The sequence below is a fragment of the Cricetulus griseus genome, chromosome 2 (genome assembly GCF_003668045.3).
Source record: "Cricetulus griseus strain 17A/GY chromosome 2, alternate assembly CriGri-PICRH-1.0, whole genome shotgun sequence".
In the NCBI taxonomy this organism is placed as follows: Eukaryota; Metazoa; Chordata; class Mammalia; order Rodentia; family Cricetidae; genus Cricetulus; species Cricetulus griseus.
In genome coordinates, this window is record NC_048595.1 from 385848202 (window position 1) to 385868357 (window position 20156).

Sequence of the window (20156 nt, forward strand, 5' to 3'; positions counted from 1 at the left end):
CCGGTTGTGGCCAGCGAGCTTCCGGAGGCAAGGCGAATGGCCTCTCTCAGGGCCGCGTTCGGGGCTTCGCTCGCGGCCGCCCGAACCGGACCGCAGTCCGTAGGCCTCGCGCTTCCGTCGCCCGCGCCCCGGTCCTCCTGGGCTGCTGCCATGGAGCCCACGCCGCGCTGGCTAGTGGGGCTGCGCTTCGACAACCGCGCCCTGCGCGCGCTGCCCGTGGAGACGCCGCCGCCGGGGCCGGACGACGTCCTGTCCACCCCGCGGTCGGTGCCCGGAGCCTGCTTCAGCCGTGCACGGCCCGCCCCGCTGCAGCGGCCGCGCCTGGTGGCGCTGTCGATGCCGGCGCTGGCGCTGCTGGGGCTCGAGGCGAGCGAGGAGGCCGAGGTGGAGGCCGAAGCCGCGCTGTTCTTCAGCGGCAATGCGCTGCTGCCGGGCGCCGAGCCAGCTGCCCACTGCTACTGTGGACACCAGTTCGGCCAGTTCGCTGGGCAGCTGGGCGACGGCGCCGCTATATACCTGGGCGAGGTGTGCACTGCCGCCGGCGAGCGCTGGGAGCTGCAACTCAAGGGCGCCGGCCCCACGCCCTTCTCCAGGTGCGGAACTCGGGGAGCTCCCAGGCGACTCCCTTATGCGCGCTTGGATGAAACGGGAAGGTGCTCAGTGGCGCTTTTCGCCCGGGTTGGGACAGCCGTACGCCCAGAAAAGCGCCGTGGAGGGGTTAGGACATAGAAGGTGGAGCGTCTTTGCAAAGGGTTTTGTGGAGGAAGGTAAAAAGGCCCTGGGAGGTGCCCGGTGGCAAAACGGAGAACAGGAAGTTAGGGGCTGTGTCCCGCTCTGACACACTGTAGAGGTCTCCAGCTTCCTGTTCTGTCAAGCGAAGCACAAGGAACATGCCTCTAGTGGCTGTCAGTTGTGTTGTCAGAAACACACCGAGGACTTTGAGCCAGTTTCAGGAATGATACTGTTTGCTGGACATCTTGTCCAGAGACCAGTTTTCAGGGGTGAAAGTGTTGGACTGGTATACAGGCACTTGTTTTCCCATGCTACTTAAGCAATCTGCTTCCCCAACTTGCCCACTCTAACAGGCCTCTTTGTGCACCGTCTAAGGACTGGAGGGACAGTCTTCTCATACTCACCATTTTCCCAAGCCTGTCAGTTCTAATCGCCCCCCCCTACACACACCAAAAGGTGGGTAGTTCTTGGATCCCTGTGAGGAGTACACAGGTGGTCCAAGACAGGCCTATCCAAATACAGATAAGCCCAAAGAAGCTCCTACCCAAGTCCTGCCACCCAGGTACAGACAGCACTTAGATCTCTGTTCCTGTTTGTCACTACATGATTGATACAGATGCTTGTTAAGTGACTAAAAGATAGTAAGTTGGGATTTTGTGGTTTGGCACTCCGTCTGCTTTTCTTCCTCCAGCCACTAACCTGCCAACCATCCCCAACCAAGCTGTGTTCATCTCAGACAAGAATCCCACCGCCAAGCCTTTTGATCTGTGCCCCGTGCCAAATTTATGGTCTTACCTGGTACCCTACTGCCCACCTCAGAGGTGTCTGCTCCTGGAAAGAAGGGCAGATGCCACATTCCAGAGCCCACTCATTCTGTGACAAGCAGCCGTAAACTTCATTTTGATCATTTTTGTTCACCAGTTACCAAAAAAGAAAAAAATAATAATAACCTGTTGTCGGGATAATTTGATGTTGGAAGGTTTTGTTATATCCCATCATGGTGCTGTGAACCAAATCCAGAATCTCATGTTCTAAACTACTACTGAGCCAGATGTCCAGCCACAAAGGATGCTTTTTATACTTATTTTTAGTTGATGCTTCCACACCTGAGGTCAGCTAAAATGTTTTCTTTAAGTCAGGGATCCCTTTGACCCTGGCTTAGGTCTCCTACTTGTCTGTCAGGGTCCCTGACCTCAACGCTTTGCCAAAAGCTCAAGCTGAGTTTGGAGGTAGTTGTGAGATCAGGCTTATGGAGTCCTGAGATGGATGAGTGGCCTCTGCCCTGTCTCCCCGCTACCTTGGATGTAGGGCTTCAAGAGCAGTCCCTGTGGTAAGCTCAAGAACTCTACTCAAGAACTGAGTCCTGTGTAAAGCAGCCTACCTTCCTGCCCAGGATTAGGGTTATTACAGAGAAGCCAGAATTGCCACATGGTCACACAGCAATGAGAGGGTAACACTGACAAAAGAGAGCTCGCAGGACAGCTGGCTTGTTTCTAAGATCACATTTACTAGATTCCAACTATGCTAGGATGGACTAGGTTGTGTTTTTTTTTTTTGGCGGTGGGTGGGGGGTATAGGGTCTCACTACATAGCCCTCGCTGTCCTCAAACTTGCCTCATAAACTAGACTGTCCTTGAACTCACAGAGATCCATTTATCTCTGCTTCCCAAGTGCTGGGATTAAAAGCATGTGCCTCCACACCAAGTTTGATCCTGTCTTTCTTCCATGTACTGAGATTGTAGGGCTGCACATAGCATATTGGTTTGATTGGTTCCAGGTAAGGCCTTCTATTGGTTAGGGCATCCAAGGCATCCCTCATGCAAGGATGAGCTATGGATGTAACCTGTCGAGGTAGCTATTCTACTGGGCTCCCAATATTGTACTATGTTATGCTAAAAGTAAAACAGGTCCAGTGTGTAGAAAGAGTTCAAGGTACACAACTACCCATAGAATGCAGTTTTCTTGCCCCGTCTTGTTCTTTAGATCCCTGTAGCCCCTTCCTGTCTGTCACATGTAGACATGTAGTTGTGCAGTTGTGTTTCCTTTAGGGGTGTGGCACATGCCACATGTCCAACAGTGGCTTGTTGTAGCACTACCTACTATGCTACAGTTGCAACAGTTTCTGCCTGCCCTTTGGGTTTGGAGCAGAGCCTATGTCCTTCTCTGAGACCCAAGTAACAGCTTACTAGAGAGCTTGTGTTTCTGTACCTGCTCACTCAGGGTGTATCTTAGCATTTTCATTGATGTGAAGAGACACCATAACCGTGGCAACCCTTATAAAGTAAAACTGTTAATTGTAGGGACTCACTTACAGTGTCAGAGGTTCAGTCTGTTATGACGGAGAGCATGTTGGTGTGCAGGCAGATGTGGTACTGGAGTTGAGAGTGCCACATTTTGCAGGCAACAGGAAGTCAACTGTCACGGTGAGGGAAGCTTAAGCAAAAGAGACCTCAAAGCCCACTCCCAGGTGACACACTTCCTCCTAATAGGGCCACTCCCTTTGGGAACTGTTTTCTTTCAAACTACCACAGAGTAGTTTTCCATTTTTTTCCCACTACTGCATAGTGCTGGTGTGTGTATGTATACTGATTATTGGAAAAGTAGTTTTTGTAAAACACTCCTGAAGACAAACTACAGATTTGAAGTGTGTCTCTTTGCCTAGCCTTAGTCATATGACTGCCACACCAAAGCTCTTGGAAAACATGGTCCAGAATAACCTTTGCCTGACTGGCTCCCTGGCCTGTGTTTGATTTCAGACAGGCTGATGGTCGCAAAGTCCTGCGGTCAAGCATTCGTGAGTTCCTGTGCAGTGAAGCCATGTTTCACCTGGGGATCCCCACCACCAGGGCCGGGGCCTGCGTCACATCTGAATCCAAAGTGATTCGAGACGTGTTCTATGATGGTAATCCAAAATATGAAAAGTGCACAGTTGTGTTGCGTATAGCTCCCACTTTTATAAGGTAATGCTGGGGTCCATTAGGCCTGTCTACGTGCAGTTGCTCATAGATCATAGAAGATCAATGCTTATGCAGCCAGAATATTGAACCCAGCTCATGAACAAACAACAGCACCTGGCTGTGGTCAGGATTTAGCCCCAGATGACTCTTGATGCCCCTTGACCAAGAACTACCTAGAATTTCCACAAGGAAATGGCCTCATTTAGTGTCACCATAAGTGGGCTCCTATAGCTTTTTTTTTCCTTAATCTTCCAGTGACTCATTAGCCTAGACCCTCCTGGCAGATTCCTTTGTCTGCGCTTTCTCTTGGTGTCCAGCACTTCAGGGGCTGTCTGAATGAGGAACTGCCAGGAGGTGGCTAGTGGGTTCTTATGGCTGTCCATCCTGTCATGGCCAGGCTAGCTAGTCATCTGATACCAAGTGGTATCAGATGACTAACACACACAAGGCCCACTGTTGGTCTCTGGCTTTTTCTGACCTCTGGAAAGATGGTAACTACTGCACTCTAGAGACCCTGTGCCTTGTACAATGTTGATAGCACCACTGGTCTGTGCCCATCAGTTGCCAGTAGCAATACACTTACAATTAAAAAAAAAAAAAAAAGTTAGCTGGGTATGGTGGCTCATGCCTTTAAATGCCAGCACTCAGGAGGCAGAGGCAGCTGGATCTCTTGAGTTCAAGGCCAGCCTGGCCTAAAGAGGGAGTTCAAGAACAGCCAGAGCTACACAGAGAAACCCTGTCTCAAAACAAAGCACAAGTCTCCATACGTGACTGATGTCCTTTGTGGGACAGCCACCACCCTGCTAAGACACTGAACTTGTACATTCTCTGTGGTAGAGCCAACCCTGCTTGTCCTCACAATATGTGGGGTATACAAAAAACCTTGTGTGGTGTTAGAGCTGGCAAAGTAGACAGCCATGGTGGTATCCTGGGCCTCCCAGGAGCTGGGAACCAGAGGTTAATTGGCTGGCAGTTGGCTAAACTAAGTCATGTCTGTCACTCAGAGATCTGGCCATGCTCTGGCTGGGTGTTGCTTTGTCTATTCAGGGTGCTCTCCCATTGTAGGACTACAAGGGTTTGTAGCCATGCTGGTGTTTCTTTTTCTCACAAAGGGATGGGGTCTGTCTGACCTACTGAACACTGGGGTCTTTCCTGCAGATTTGGCTCCTTTGAAATTTTTAAGTCCCCCGATGAGCACACAGGGCGTGCAGGCCCTAGTATGGGACGAAATGATATCCGAGTGCAGATGCTTGACTATGTCATCAGCTCTTTCTACCCTGAAATCCAGGCTGCCCACACCTGCGACAGTGACAACATACAGAGGAATGCTGCCTTTTTCCGAGAGGTAGGCAGGTTTCCCACTGGCCCTCCCCACTGACCATGGGTTGAGTACTACTTGTTGCCAAATATGGTCACTGTGGCCAGAGACAAAAGGCTTTTATCTGGTACCCCTGTCCTTTTCTGTCCTTGCTGCTGCCCTCAGGTCCCATCATCTCCCTCAGCCTCATGAATCAGGGCTTTTGTTATTTTAAGACAGTTTTACTAAGTAGCATTGGCTGGCCTGGAACTTGCTATGTGTAAACCAGGCTGGCCTCAGACTCAAAGATCCATTTGCCTCTGCTCCTGAGTGTTGAGATGAAAGGCTTGTGTCACCACACCCTATACTCCAGGACATTTTGTTTAATTTGGCACTAAAACATCTGGTGCTAAGTACACCTACAAGAACCATGAGGCCCAGCTAGTCTTGGGAGGAAGGACACGTGAACAGAAGCACTGTTGAGTGCTGGGTGCCTACTGCATGGGTCTGTGGCCCCAGCCCAGTATCTCAACTTGGGGAGAAGAGGCGTGAGCTGCCCCAGCAAAGGCCAAGCATAGTCCTGTTTCTATGTGGTTTGGGCTAGAATACTACAAGTCATTGCTGCTGGTCAGCAGAATAACATTCCAAGCATGAGTCCACAGGGCTTTGTCCCACACCAGGTCACTCCTATTTCCCACCTCTGGCACAGTTGCTAGGGTTGTGGTGCCACAGTCACAGAGCACCAAAAGGAGCTATGAGGCTCAGCTTTATGCTCTCCTACAGAAACAGATGGGGCATCTGGTCAGCTTACACTGTCCCTTTAAGCTTCTGTCTTTGTCATGAAACTGGAAGGCCAGTACAACCTGGTTCCCTCCCAGGAGCTTCTGTGCTTCTTACAAAGGCTTCTTGCTTGGGCAATGGGAGCTGTGTTGCAGCCCTGCACTTGGGCTCCTATTCTCCCAGCCACCCTGGAACCTTATGTCTCTGATTGGGCCACTGGGTGAGCAGTTGGTGGCATGGCCATGTAGCACCCAGTATGGAGATGGGATAGCAACATCTAGGAAATAGCAACCCAGACTGGTCTACCTGACAGTATGGTATTTTCCTTGGATTCAGTCTGTTGCTGATTTTTGTGGTTTATCTAAAATGGGTATCAGATAAAAGAATAGGTGATAGAAATGGAACTTAGACCCATATAAAGCAACTCACCCAAAACATACTTCTGGCACCCTGGGTGGTAAAGGGATTGTAGAGAACCACTTAAAAGAAGTCCTCTGGCATCCAGGACATGCACTGGGTGTTCTGGCATGAATAAGGGCAGATGGGCTTGGAGGGGACCACAGGGAGGGAGCAACCAGAGCCTGTCCTACTCTAGGTGACACGACGAACAGCACGGATGGTGGCTGAATGGCAGTGTGTTGGCTTTTGCCATGGTGTGCTCAACACGGACAACATGAGCATCGTGGGGCTCACTATTGACTATGGACCCTTTGGCTTCCTGGACAGGTAATACCCTAGGGTTGCAGGTGATGAACTTCCTGCCTGTCGGCCATCTAGGAACTGTCCCTCACAGGGGGAGGGACAGACACCAACAGCACAGGAGTCATGACTATGGGAGAGGAGCAGGGGACAGTGGAGCCTATGTGCTGCTCATGTGCCTTTTTTCACATGTTTCTTCCCAGCAGTGTCTGGTCAGCCATTCCTACAAGCAGAAATCAGGGGGGTTTTGGAACTATCTGTGCAATCCAGGCTGGCCTTGAACTTGTGATCCTCCTATCTTAGGCTTCTAAATGATAGGATTATAGGAGTGTGCCATCATACTTGGCCTCCCTGGAGTGTTTTGAAAAAACAAGGATGACATCTTAGCATGTTAGAACAAGTCCCTCCACTGCCAGGCTGTAAGTGGATCAAAGAAGTAGGGGTTGGGGGAGGGGATGGAACAGAGGCAGGTGGTAAGCTGGGCTATATCTGGTGACCTAAGTCTTTCTGGGCCTCAAGGAGCTTCCTCCCTGGCCTTGAAGCTGACTGATGGTGTATAGGCAGAAGAAAGTACAGGCATTCTGGAGAGTTCTTGGCCTGAGCCCACAGGACCTGACAGAGCAAGAGTGGTGTTGCCATAGGTGTGGTCATGAGTCTTCCTCAGGAGCCTGCCCTCACTACATATCTCCTCTGATAACACTTCTTTGTGTGGCAGATATGACCCTGACCATGTATGCAATGCCTCAGACAGTGCTGGGCGCTACACATACAGCAAACAGCCCCAGGTATGCAAGTGGAATCTGCAGAAGCTGGCGGAAGCACTGGAGCCAGAGCTGCCACTTGCGCTGGGTGAGGCCATCCTAGCAGAGGAGTTTGACACCGAATTCCAAAGGCACTATCTACAAAAGATGCGTAAGAAGCTGGGCCTTATTCGAGTGGAGCAGGAAGGAGACGGGGCACTTGTGGCCAAGCTTCTGGAGACCATGCATCTGACTGGTAAGCTGCAGAACCCTGTCGTGTGGGTAAATACTCTGTTCACATTTACATCCCCATTTCCCAAACTGACACTGTCTCTTTAAATATTCTCCATCTACCTACCCCAACACCACTATTCTAGGAAACTCAGTAGGATTTTTCTGTGGCTGGCTTATTCCACTACCTAGAAGATCTCTAAGTTCTTCCATGTTGTAGCATGTGACAGAATTTAACTCCCTTTTTGGGGGGAGAGGAGGGGTTCGAGACAGGGTTTCTCTGTGTAGCTTTGGAGCCTATCCTGGCACTCGCTCTGGAGACCAGGCCTCGAACTCACAGAGATCCACCTGCCTCTGCCTTCCAAGTACTGGGATTAAAGGCGTGCACCACCAACGCCCAGTTTAACTCCCATTTTTAATGCAGAATATCCAGTGTCTGTGACAATGATCCCCTTGGGTTTTCTTAGAGGCTGTTGCATATAGTGCTACTTTCATAATGTATGCAGTTACTGGTTTGAATCCCTGCTTCATTTCTTATACATTTACAGTTGATGTTATTACTAGGTCATTTGTAGTTCACCCGATTGTTCTGGATACAGCATACTGTATTGAGTAAAAGTGACTACAGTGGGCAATTTTGGTTTGTCCCTGGTCTTAGAACTGTAAACTTTTTATCTGGATACGCTTTAGCCCAGGCTACCCTTGAACTTGTGCTCCTCTTACATCAGCCTCTTAGATGCTGGGAGTACATGCCCAGCTTGTTTTTGCCTGTGTTAGTATGATCACCCCAGCCTCTTTATCTTTTTGTTTTGTGATAGGGTCTCTATATATAGCGCTTGGTTGTTTTAGAACTGAGAATGCACTAGGCTGAGCTTGAACAGAGATCTGCCTGCTGCAGTATTGGGGACATGTGCTGCTACCTCAGCCTCTTTAGATCCTGTTTGCATGGATTGTTTTTATCTTCATTTTCAACACGGAGTTTAAAGCAGGCATTGTAGACAGGCTGAATCACATCTTTTTCTCCATCCTGTCAATCTGCCCCTCCATTGCAGGGATGGTTTACAGCTACAATCAATCCCTGATGAGTTTATTTTCTGTATGTCTTCTCTTTTGACTCATTTTCTCCATTACTCTGGCTTTGAGACAGGGTCTCACTGTGTAGCCCTGAAACTTGCTCTGTAGATCATGGTAGCCTCACACTTGAGAGATCTGCCTATCTGTCCCTGGATTGCTAAGATTAAAGAATGTGAGCCGGGCGGGGGTGGCGCACGCCTTTAATCCCAGCACCAGGGAGGCAGAGGCAGGCGGATCTCTGTGAGTTCGAGACCAGCCTGGTCTACAAGAGCTAGTTCCAGGTCAGCCTCCAAAGCCACAGAGAAACCCTGTCGGGGGGGGGGGGGGGGTGGATATTAAAGATGTGTGCCATCACAGTGCCTGGCCTTTTTTTTTTTTTAATTATTTTTTATTTTGTATGTGAAGGTGAGTATGCCTGTGGCCCCACAAACACCATTATCCACGGAGCAGTCTTACCAGCCTTCATTTTGCATTTATTTTTATATGTTATTCAGGAATTGCATGGTTCCAAGTGTCGATGTTTGCCAGGTCAGGCTGACAGCTACAGTATATCAGGTGTGTCAAGGAGCTTTAGGCAGGCACTGTGAGACTAGGTATCCCATTCTAGCCTTGGTTCTTGTCAGTGTCAATCCATTTTTCAGGTGACCTACAAAGGACTTGTATAACAGATATCTGGTGTCTGAGGAAATGGGCTGGGAGGAGTTAAGGAGCCAGCATCTGCCTCCCAGCACCTGAGCAGCTCGTTTTTCAGGTGCTGACTTCACAAACACCTTCTATATGCTGAGCTCCTTCCCAGCTGAACCATCGGACTCAGCAGAGTTCCTAACCAAGCTGACCTCCCAGTGTGCCTCTCTGGAAGAGCTTCGGCTTGCCTTCCGACCCCAGATGGATCCCCGGTGAGCATACCCTTAGAATTTGTTTTCAGAAGGGGAGCGGCAGGGAGGTTGGAGACTATCAGTGAGAGTCCTTCACAAGTGCACCGGGGGCCTGGCAGCTGCCCCATTCCTGGGCATGAAATGCAGTCAGGTCACATTTCTGTGTCATCAAGGACAGGGCACTAGCATGAAGAAATCAGGACACAGATGGACTGGGATGGAAAAGACAAGCAGACTATGCCTTTCCCATACCATCTCCTACAGGGTGTGCACCTGTGTCTAGAGATGTGGGAAATGATTGTAGTGGCTTACAGGCTTTCAAATAACAACCCAGAGGCTGGTCATGCAGAAGGAATTTAGTGGAGAATGGAGCAGTAGCCATTAAGAGGAGGATTTGGTGGAAACACACCTGGGTCACATGGTCCCTGACCTCCTCAGCTAACTGCAATGTCTGGGTCGGGGGCAGTTTGGAAGCTGGCTCAGTATGTGAGTCGTGTGGCTACCTACAAAGCAGCCAACCTCACAGCAAGGCAAAGTCTGCTTACTGCCCCTAGCTGAGATATTTCTCATGCCACCCCTCTCTTCAGGCAGCTCTCTATGATGCTGATGCTTGCACAGTCGAACCCACAGCTCTTTGCACTCATTGGCACTCAAGCAAATGTCACAAAGGAGCTAGAGCGTGTAGAACAACAGTCACGGCTGGAACAGCTGAGCCCCACTGAACTACAGAGCAGGAACATAGACCACTGGGAAACCTGGCTACAGGAGTACAGGTAGGCAGCTTTAGGGTCCCCTGTCCTGGCTCCTTGGCCAGTGACACAAGGGAGTGGCTACAGATGGCCCTGAATTGGGGGGCATGGAGCAAGCTGTTCTTGTTGGGAAAACCCAGCTAGGGCTATGATTCCAGAGCCCGTCTGGACAAGGAGAAGGAGGATGTTGGAGACACTGCTGCCTGGCAGGCAGAACGTGTGCGCATCATGCACACCAACAACCCCAAGTACGTCCTAAGGAACTACATTGCACAGAATGCCATTGAAGCTGCTGAAAATGGAGACTTTGCCGAGGCAAGCACACACCTGTGCCTATTGTGTCCCTGGGAGGAAGAGCTGTCATTAAATATGCCGCTCACCCAATTCTTCTCATCTGTTCTCTAGGTGCGACGTGTCCTGAAGCTGCTGGAGTCTCCTTATTACAGTGAAGGGGCAGCCACTGAGGCCACAGGCCCTGAAGCAGCAGCAAGGACCACTGATGAGCAGTGTTCCTACAGCAGCAGACCACCCCTCTGGGCTGCAGAGCTCAGTGTAACATGATCCTCATAAAGGCCTTGGTGTCCTCCACACCCAGGGTCCCCAAGGCTTCCCCAGTGCTGCTGAATTGCTGAGACCATTGGGATCCCTACCCTCATGGTCTGTGCATGATGGCAGAGATCTCCAGTCAAAACATGACCCATCTCTGTCTGATTCTGCTTTAGCAGTACTGCCCTGGCCTAGCACTCAACATGCCCCCAGCACACAGTGCTTCAAGCCAGTGTAGGAATGCAGTCTCATGCTTATAAGTGATGCAAACAGGGCTAAATAAGCCTTGTAGCCTGTTGGTGCATCTTGCCCCAAAGGGCTGGGCCTGACACCTGCTAAATCCCAGGCCTCTAAATAAAGCCACTTTTCCAGGTCTGTCTGTGTTCGCTGCCCTGTTCCCAGCCAGGTCAAACAGGGATGCAGCACCGTGAGCCTGTCTGTCCTCAGGAGTCCTGGTAGTAGTTGTTGAAGTTGATGCGAAGCAGGAAGTCTTCAAGGTGAGGCTGGTAGCCACGGTTCACCAGCTTGGTCACTACTGAAGAGGCATCCAACTCTCAGGTTCCTGCCCACCCGGTGCCTTGCCACCCCAGCACCCCAGCCCAGCAGGAGGGCTCACCTTTGAAGAGGAAGTGGGAGTAGTACTTGAAGGTGCTGTAGGACTGCTGCATGAGTGGGAAGTTGGGGTGCTCAGCACCACGGGGGCCAGTAGCTGGGCCCCAGGTCTGAGAGATGAGCTGGCTTCGGAACTTGAGCACCAGGCTGAAGATGCTATGGATGATGTTCATGACTGGTGCTGCCTTCTCTGTCAGTAGACCCCTAGAGGAGGGTAGAGCTGCTGGTGGTGTGCCCAGCATGACCTGGGCACACCCAAGTCCAGGTGCCTGTCTCACCTGAAAACAGCCCTGTGCAGGTACTCGGCATGGGCCCGCTGGATCTCCTCTAGGTCACTCACTACGGCTAGCCGAGCTCTGAACTCGCACCAGCTGACATGCAGGATCTGATTAGCAATGTAGCCCTGGATGACCTTCACAAAATGCTGCATCTCATGCTTAAACAGCTGCAGCTGGCGGAACTGCACTGAGCCACCTGTGTGGCTCACTAGGGCTGTTGGAGAACAGAGGGTTAGCATCAGCCTGAAGCCATACATGGAATGGACTTAGGCCAGGCCTCACCTGTGCGCTTGAGGTGGAAGCAGATGTCCTTGAGTGTCCACATCATGAGCTTCAACTGCAACAGGAAGGAGAAGATCCCACTGTACTTGTTCAGGCAGCTCTCAGTGATAACGATGTTGAGGGGCCAGTCAACCTGTTCAGGAAGCTCTACTTAGCCCCTGCAGCTAGCTGCAGGACACACCTCCCCTATACACCCATGGCAGGACACTGCTGACCTTGTACCTGAGCTCCAGGCAGCTCAGCACATCCGGGGCATTAGGGGCAAACACCTCAGGCAGGTATTTGAGGGCAAAAGACAGGTTGGTAGCATGTGGGGTGTCCCCATGGAGGCTATACTGCAGTGCCTTGCTCAGGATGCTGTTAAGGACCAATGGGTTGAGCAGCTCTCCAGGTGTCTGTCCAGCCCCAAGCTAAGTGAAGAGACAATGTTTCAAGGAGTCCAGGTTTCTGCCCTGTCTAGCAACCCAAGTTCTGCCCAAGCAACACTGTCACCATGGTGCTAGGGACAACAGCCATCCACATCCAGCCTGATTCCAGAGTTACCTTCTCAAAGAGCAGATCACTAAGAGACTGAGCGAACTCTCCATCTTCCATTAGCAGGAAATGCCTCAGAGCTTCAAAATGTGTCTCCAGGTGCAGCTCCACAAAGAAATAGTCAACTGCAGCTTTGTTCACCAAGGTGACACTGGTGGGAGGAAGCTGGAAGTTAGGGTGGCAGGCAGGAAAGGGCAGGTGGCTGCAGCTGGGCAGGTGGCAGCACTCACTGGGCAGCCAGAGGTGCCGTGAGGGAGCGCTTCATGAGCACAGGCAATGTCAGCAATTCACTTAGCTGCACTGCAGTCTCATCTACTGCTGACTGAACCTGGGGGTCCACAGGGAAAGCAAAGGCCTGGGGAAGCATGTGGTGTACCAGGTGAGCAACAGGAGGCTCTGCTGTGGGAAACAAAAGACTCGTTAAAACTTAAGGATACATTGGCCTAGAGCACCCCAGCCTGTATCTGCCCACTGTACCTGGCCTACTCACACATGGATTCGTAGCTGTCTGGGTACTGCTCCAGGTGGTAGAGCTGTGTGAGATCTGCCAAATAGGCTTGCTCCTTGCCCCAGCGTCTGGCCTCAGCCTCTGTGTCTGATACCTCCTCACTAGGGCCTGGGCTGCTTGGGACAGCTGTGTCTTCCTAAAAAGATGCCAAGCTCAAAGAACTGCATCCCGACCCAGTACACTAGGCCCTGTCCCCCACTTGGCTTGTGCTGAAACTGGGCATATGGGACATTCCCTACATGCTCCCCTGACCTGTGAGCTTGGAGGCCATGGAGAGAGGTCTTCAGCATCCCTACTTCTCTCTGGACCTGAAAAGACACAAAATGGGCAGGAGGGCCATCAGTGCCCAGTACTTGCTGAGGGGACAGTGAGGCTGATCCAGAGAACTCCTCCAGAACCCCAACACCAACAACTCAATCCTGGCTGATAAACAATGATCACAAAAGACAGCTTGACACTGCCTTCTAGTGTGCCATGGTCCCACCCTGACACCACTGCCTGCTCTTACCTGTCTCTTCAAGGATGCCATTTCCCAGTATGCTAGGCTCAGCCACAACAGGGGGCATGGTCTCTAGGCTACCTTCCTCTATGCTGCCAGGGCTAGAGCAGATGGTAGGCTTCGTTTCTCCAGGTAGCTGTGGCCCACATTCCAGAGTGGGGCTCTGTGCTTCCACACCAAGGCCTGACTGGGACACATGGGCAGGAGAGCACTGACGGGGCTTGAGTAGGTCGGGCTCAGCTTCTGGCAAGGGCTCCTCCAAAATCAAGGGAGGCTGAGTACAACCATGTGGTTGAGGAGCCTCTTCTGACACATTCTCCCCAATCCTGATGCTTGCCTCTGACACATGTCCATGGACATTCCACCGTGGCCTGGGAGGGGCCACATCTGACACATTCTCCCCAACCTTGATGCTGGCATCTGACACATGACCATGAATGTTCCACCGTGGCCTAGAAGGAGCCACATCTGACACATTCTCCCCAATCTTGATGCTGGCATCTGACACGTGACCATGAATGTTCCACCGTGGCCTAGAAGGAGCCACATCTGACACATTCTCCCCAATCTTGATGCTTCCCTCTGACACATGTCCATGGACATTCCACCGTGGCCTGGGAGGGGCCACATCTGACACATTCTCCCCAATCTTGATGCTGGCATCTGACACATGACCATGAATGTTCCACCGTGGCCTAGAAGGAGCCACATCTGACACATTCTCCCCTACCTTGATGCTGGCATCTGATACATGTCCATGGACATTCCACCGTGGCCTAGAAGAAGCCACTTCTGACACATTCTCCCCAACTCCAATGCTGGCCTCTGACACAGGTCCACAAATGTTCCACTGTGGCCGAGGAAGAGCCATATCTGACATATAGTCCTCCCCCTTGGTGTTGGCATCTGACACACATCTGGAAATGCTCCTAAGTTGCTGGCAAGGAGCCATTCCAGAAGCAAGGCTCTCTGTAGGGATAACAGTCCCTGACATGTGTTCAAGGAACTGCCCCACAGGCTGGAAGCTCCCCTCCTCAGGAGTGACATGCTTGAGTGGATGTGGGCAAGGCAAAGTCTCTTGCACGTCATGGACACATGCATTCAGTTTTGTGGGCATGTCCCCCAGTACATACTGTGTTTCACTGTCCAAACCATTTTGGACATCCTGGAAGGGTCCTGGTGAAGAGGAGGCAGCCAGCGCTGGCCTCAGGATGGTATTGAAATCATACTCTGACTGGGTAGGCTGGGGGTCAGCTGCTGTGAGTGTTGGCCCAGTTATAGGGGGTAGGTCTGAGCAGATAGTTTGCAGTGCTGCCTCTAAGAAGGGAGCTCCGGTGTTATCCACAGGCTGTTCAGCTCCAGGGCCCGTGGGCAGAAAGTCTGTGATGCTGAGACCACTAGAGAATGGCCCAGCTCCCTCTGCCTGTCCAGTCCCAGAGTCATCAGCTCCCTCTGCTGCAGACTTGAGGACTGACGGTGTTGATGTACCGGATGGACAATTCCACTGCAGTTCTGTGGACCCCAGATCACAGCTACGGCCTTCATCTGCATGCTCAGGACATGGAGATGTGACCTGAAACACAGTACATATTGAATCCCTCCAGTCATTTAATCTTGTCTCCCCAAGGTGAGCTCAGCAGCAGTGACCAACACCTAAGTGCTGAGGGACATAGGACAACCAAGCCAGAGCATCTAACTCACAGTTCCAGCAGGGCTCCCAAGATCTTGCTAGAGCCCATTACCTGAGAGCATGTGCTTGGGAACATGCTAGGTGGCTCCTGTGGCTGGTGAGCTTCCATGTCTCTCAGCATCTCCTGAAATTCAAGCCAACAGGAAAAGAGACAGCAGCTCTGTGAGTGACCAGCAAAGCTGGCATACACCACAGCCTTCACACAGTACCCTCCCCCATCACAGATGCCATTGGCCCTGCTGCCCGCTCACTGTCCAGGTTTGGCTGGAAGCCTGAGCCTCAGCCAGTACCATCTGCACAACAGCCTGGCACAAACATAACCGTGTGCAAGAGCTGGCAGCTAATACCACTGCCATACCTGAATGCGCTTCTGGTCTTCTAGGAGAAACTGAAGCCGAGCGCTTTCTAGTCGATGCCTCTGGATTCTCCACAGAGCTTTCTGCTCTCGGCGAGCTGCCTCTGCAGACAACTTGCTGTAATGGTCAACCAGCGCCTGCCTGAAGCCACATGCAGAGAGGACATGGTCACCACAGCCACTCGGCACCATCTGGTAGGCATACTCAGGCTAAGATGCTTCTTCAAGAAGGCTCCCTCCCCAGACTCCTGCTCTCCATCTTCGCCACCACAGACTGGGCTCTCAGGGAGGGCCTTGCTGCCCACCACACTGAAAGGCTCCACTGGACAAATACCCCCATGGCACTTGGCAAATGCTGTTAGACAAATTACCAGAAGGAAAATGTACATGGCCAGAGACAAGGGGACCAGACCAATGGAGCCAGGCCACATTTTCTTTACTACATAGTAGACATCTGTAAGTTCAAACTCAAGCGACCTGGAGACTATCAAAAAGAACAAAACACAAACCCAGGGATTCCAAGCCTCCAACTACTGGGCATTGAGACACAATGCACCATCTCCAATTTGGCTGGCACAAGTCAGGAATATGGCCTCCATGGCTGGTTTTCCTCTTCTGTGAACAGAGTATCTACTCAGATGTATGCATGAACATAGCACATGCAACAGGCAAACCTCTAATTTCCTCTCTAAACAGTATCTAAGGATGGAACAGCTGAGCTTCCAAGGGTACCATACAAGATGTAGCCAGTCCCTTCTATAAAAGCCTTCTACTGAAACAATGGCCAGTTTCCAGGACAACCTAATGACACAAGGAGGAAACAGATTCAAGAACTATGCTAGATTGATGGCCCATTGCTCTGTTCAGCCAGGAGCCAGGAACAGGTTTAAAAACAAAAACAAACAAAAGGAAAAAAACTGCCCAAGCCGGGCATTGGTGGCGCATGCCTTTAATCCCAGCACTCGGGAGGCAGAGGCAAGTGGATCTCTGTGAGTTTGAGGCCAGCCTCATCTACAGAATGAGCTCCAGGACAGCCAGGGCTGTTACACAGAAAAACCCTGTCTTGAAAAAACAAAAACCAAACAAACAAAAATGAATGTTATTTAAGATAAACAGACCAGGTGCAGTGGCATACACCTGTAACCACAGCACTAGGAAGGCTGAGACAAGAGGACTGCAAATTTAAAGCCAGCTGGCCGCACAGCAAGATCTTGGGGATGTGGTTCAATGGTAGTGCTTACTTGTATGCACAAGGCCCAAAGTTGGCTCCATAGAACTACAAAATAAATAATAACCAGTCAGGACACCAAATACACTGTGTGTGTACTGGGACTCTACCCGAGCATAGCCTACAGGCTCTAATCCTTTAGTCCAGGACAGCATCCCAGTCCATCAGACTTTCTAGTCTTTCTGTCTTGACATAGATCTATAATTTTTCAGATTAAAAGCCAAAATAACAAGTAAGGGATGTTGCTAACTGCTAGAGCACTTGCCTATCAACACTGGAGCTTTAGAATTGATCCCTAGCATTAAAGAAAATAAGACAAAGTAAAATAACCATCACTAGTTAGAATTAAATCGGCACTGTGGGAACTGCTATCATACAGTCCTACCTGGCCTTCCTCTCCAGCTCTTCCTCCAGGGCCTTTAGCCTCTTCTCCCGGTCACGAAGCTCACGGGCGTAGCTGAAATCATCATCTAGCTCCTCTTGTCTGGCCGCCAGGCGCCGCTACCCAACACAGACAGCCTCATTTACTAAATCAAAGAGTCTAGGAGCCAGAACCACCCAGAACCCAGACCACCCACCCACCTCCTGATCCTTCACAAACTGTTCCTTCAGCCGCTGAAACTGCTCTCGCTTCCTGGTGTCCACAGCCATCTGTTCTGACATCTGCCGGTCTTCAAGAGAAGGTGAGAGGCATTCCAATTGCAAAGCACCCACAGGGGTCCCAGCAGAGCGAGGAAAGATCTGGAACTACACTCACCGCTCAGCTCCCTCAGGACCCTAGATGCTGCTTCTCGAGCATGGACAATCAGTTCTTGTTTTGCAATTTCCATACGCAATTCCTAAAAGACAACAGGCAAAACATCTTAATGCCCTGTCCCTTCTCCTAGAGTAGTGTGGAGAGAACTACCTATCCACAACAACCTGCTGCTGGTCACTGTTAACAGATACCCTTCCCAACCCATACAGAATGTTAGCAGGTGATGCCTCACCCAAGACTGGGAAGATGGGGAGGCCTCCTCCTTGGAGCAGTGAATAGGAGGTGACTATGTACCCAGAGATAAAGGAAGGGCCCATGGAGCATTCCCGCTCCTGAGTCTGTCCATGCCTGGTCTCTCCTGCTGCCCATTAGGCACCAAGCCAGGAAATAGTTCTTGAGATCAGCACTGGCCAGTCATTAATCTCTTGTCCTCGAGTACATTGGAGAATTATGGTGCTGTTTCCAAGAACATACCCATTATTTATAAAGACTTCTCAAGTGGAGGAACTTTAGGCCTTGCTGCCTATATTTTCCAAATGGAGTCACCCATGTTGGTAAAACTTGGAATGCAGGCAAGGCCGCCCAGACTTGGGAAGGAAAAAAAAAAAAAAAGAACAAAGCCCCTGCTCTGAATACCTGTCACCAGATTTACTCCAATTTTCCTTGACACAGCCACACACCTTGGATGTCCCCACCTAAACACACCACCAGGACAGGGACACCAGAAAGAGCCATTCTGCCTTACATGCCCCACACCCAGTACTTTTTGCCCAAGTCTGCCTGGCTGCCCCCTACTGCCCATTAGGCGCCAGATCAAAAGTTGTTGAGATTGGCATTGGCCCACCACTGGGGTGTGGGAGCTCCATAAGCCCAGAACCCCAGAAAGTGAAGGGAAGTGCAGAGACAGCCAAAACCCCACAGCCAAGTACCTTTTCCTCCTTGCTGATGGAACTATGACGGGCAAGTCTCTCCATCCGCCCAACGTAGACAGCACAGTCTTTCTCAATCTCCTTCAACTCCTCAAGAGAGAAAATCACTGAGATACGCGGGACAGGGACATCAGACCAACAAAGGTAGTGCTGCCAAAGAGGACGGGCTTCTGTGAGTAAGTACATGGCCAAGACCAGGAACAAGAACCAAGCACTATCTTGCAACTGAATTTTCAGTGATGTATGTAGATAGCCATTTTTCCTTGAAAAGTTTATCCCTAAATCTGAGGGCAGCTGAAACACCTGATGACTCCACAAAGCAAGTACCCCAACAATAGACACACCATGTATGGGGCCTACGGCAAAAACTAAGGAGCGCTGAGGGATCTCATCTCCCACACAGAGGACTGTTGCAGCAAAACACACTAGCACCTACCAGTCAGACACAGTCCCTGGACAGACCTGGCCTCCCACCTGCACACAAGCCCCCAACCCAGCTAGCAGGCCCCTCTCACCCGGGGACAGCAGAGCTTCAGTAGGTTGATGGTCTTTCCACAGACATACACATCATGGGCAATGTGTTTCAAGAACACAGGAACACAGTCCTCCACCTCTTTGGAAATGAGCACGTAGCCATGGGTCCAGTAAAACTTGTCTGGACAGAACACAGACAGAACATGATATGATGATCTGCAGTTACACTGGCCCTGACCCCAGGCAGAGGGCATAGCCTAGCAGCCACTGACTACTCACCTCTGAAGCTGAGATACTCATGGTTAACTTGGATCATGAACTCCCCATAAACATCTCTGAAGACTCCACTGTACACCCAATCATGGATGAACCTGTGGGATAATGGGACATGGAGGGGGAGGGGAGTTGGGGGGGGCCTAGGCTAGCCAGGTATGCATGGCAGGTGGGTGTGGCAGATAGGCAGGATCATCAACTGAGTGTGGCCAGTCCACAGAGTGAAATGAGACACTGCCAGTGAACACACTGCCAGCTGTGGGTATGGCCTCCATTTATCCAGCATGCTCCCACATGGACCCCAGTACTCAATGGATCTTGGACAATAGGAAACTCAATGCATACTTGGTCTGAGTGTAGCCTTCCCCCATCCACTATAGGGAGACCAGGCACGGCCAGTACAGGCCACCAACCACTCACCGTGTGTAGGGCTCACAGCTGGTCTTTAGCAGGGACAGCAACACAGGGTAGTGCTCGTTACTACAGTTATCCAGTGCCTCCTGGTAGAGGTAGGACAGAAGCTTCACTCCCTACAAAGGAGAAGCAGGATGCCTGTCTAGGCACAATGGCCAGCAGACCACACCACCAAGCTTGACAAGAATGCACAACTCAAGGGAGGCATGCAAGCTCACACTTGAGAAAAGGAAGGACTCACGGTGGGGAACACAGCCCTGGGTTCTCCACTAGTCGCCAGGGATACGGCACCAACACCACAAAGCTCAGCCAAGTACCTAGACACAGAAGCTGGATCAGATCAGGCGCCAGGAGTGCAGGGTCCCAAGGACCAGCTCAGACTGAGTAAGCTAAATATTCATTTTCCCCGAAGCAACTGGTCTACACAGGCTTTATTTATTTGTTTGGTTGGTTTGGTTTTTCAAGACAGGGTTTCTCTGTGGCTTTGGAGGCTGTTCTGGAACTAGCTCTTGTAGACCAGGCTGGTCTCAAACTCAGAGATCCACCTGCCTCTGCCTCAGCCTCCCGAGTGTTGGGATTAAAGGCGTGCGCCACCACCGCCCAGTTTACACAGACTTTAAAAACTCCTGGTACCCTCAACATA

At 51.1% G+C, this 20156-nt stretch overlaps 2 protein-coding genes across 3 annotated transcripts in view; one reads left to right on the forward strand and one right to left on the reverse strand.

Annotated features, from left to right (window-relative positions):
* Selenoo (selenoprotein O) lies at positions 1 to 11055 on the forward strand. The gene is made up of 9 exons (XM_027396232.2): positions 1 to 593; positions 3489 to 3692; positions 4848 to 5034; positions 6362 to 6492; positions 7181 to 7461; positions 9262 to 9406; positions 9973 to 10158; positions 10293 to 10449; positions 10540 to 11055. The coding sequence occupies exons 1-9, from the start codon at positions 37 to 39 to the stop codon at positions 10702 to 10704; spliced, it is 2013 nt and encodes a 670-aa protein (XP_027252033.1). The 5' UTR covers positions 1 to 36; the 3' UTR covers positions 10705 to 11055.
* Tubgcp6 (tubulin gamma complex associated protein 6) overlaps positions 9724 to 20156 on the reverse strand; it is a 19820-nt gene continuing 9387 nt past the window's right edge. Inside the window, exons 6-25 of one of the 2 annotated variants that reach the window (XM_027396229.2) lie at positions 19755 to 19830; positions 19520 to 19629; positions 19106 to 19197; positions 18868 to 19007; positions 18353 to 18502; positions 17424 to 17505; positions 17249 to 17337; positions 17052 to 17167; positions 15442 to 15580; positions 15136 to 15207; positions 13403 to 14966; positions 13147 to 13202; positions 12877 to 13030; positions 12617 to 12785; positions 12396 to 12537; positions 12068 to 12262; positions 11853 to 11985; positions 11571 to 11784; positions 11297 to 11496; positions 9724 to 11212 (exon numbers count right to left, since the gene is read on the reverse strand). In XM_027396229.2, the coding sequence (XP_027252030.1) occupies positions 11124 to 11212; positions 11297 to 11496; positions 11571 to 11784; positions 11853 to 11985; positions 12068 to 12262; positions 12396 to 12537; positions 12617 to 12785; positions 12877 to 13030; positions 13147 to 13202; positions 13403 to 14966; positions 15136 to 15207; positions 15442 to 15580; positions 17052 to 17167; positions 17249 to 17337; positions 17424 to 17505; positions 18353 to 18502; positions 18868 to 19007; positions 19106 to 19197; positions 19520 to 19629; positions 19755 to 19830 (3982 nt within the window). In that variant the 3' untranslated portion in view covers positions 9724 to 11123. Of the gene's footprint in view, positions 11216 to 11296; positions 11497 to 11570; positions 11785 to 11852; positions 11986 to 12067; positions 12263 to 12395; positions 12538 to 12616; positions 12786 to 12876; positions 13031 to 13146; positions 13203 to 13402; positions 14967 to 15135; positions 15208 to 15441; positions 15581 to 17051; positions 17168 to 17248; positions 17338 to 17423; positions 17506 to 18352; positions 18503 to 18867; positions 19008 to 19105; positions 19198 to 19519; positions 19630 to 19754; positions 19831 to 20156 lie in introns of both variants that reach the window. The other variant, XM_027396228.2, reaches the window with a different exon arrangement.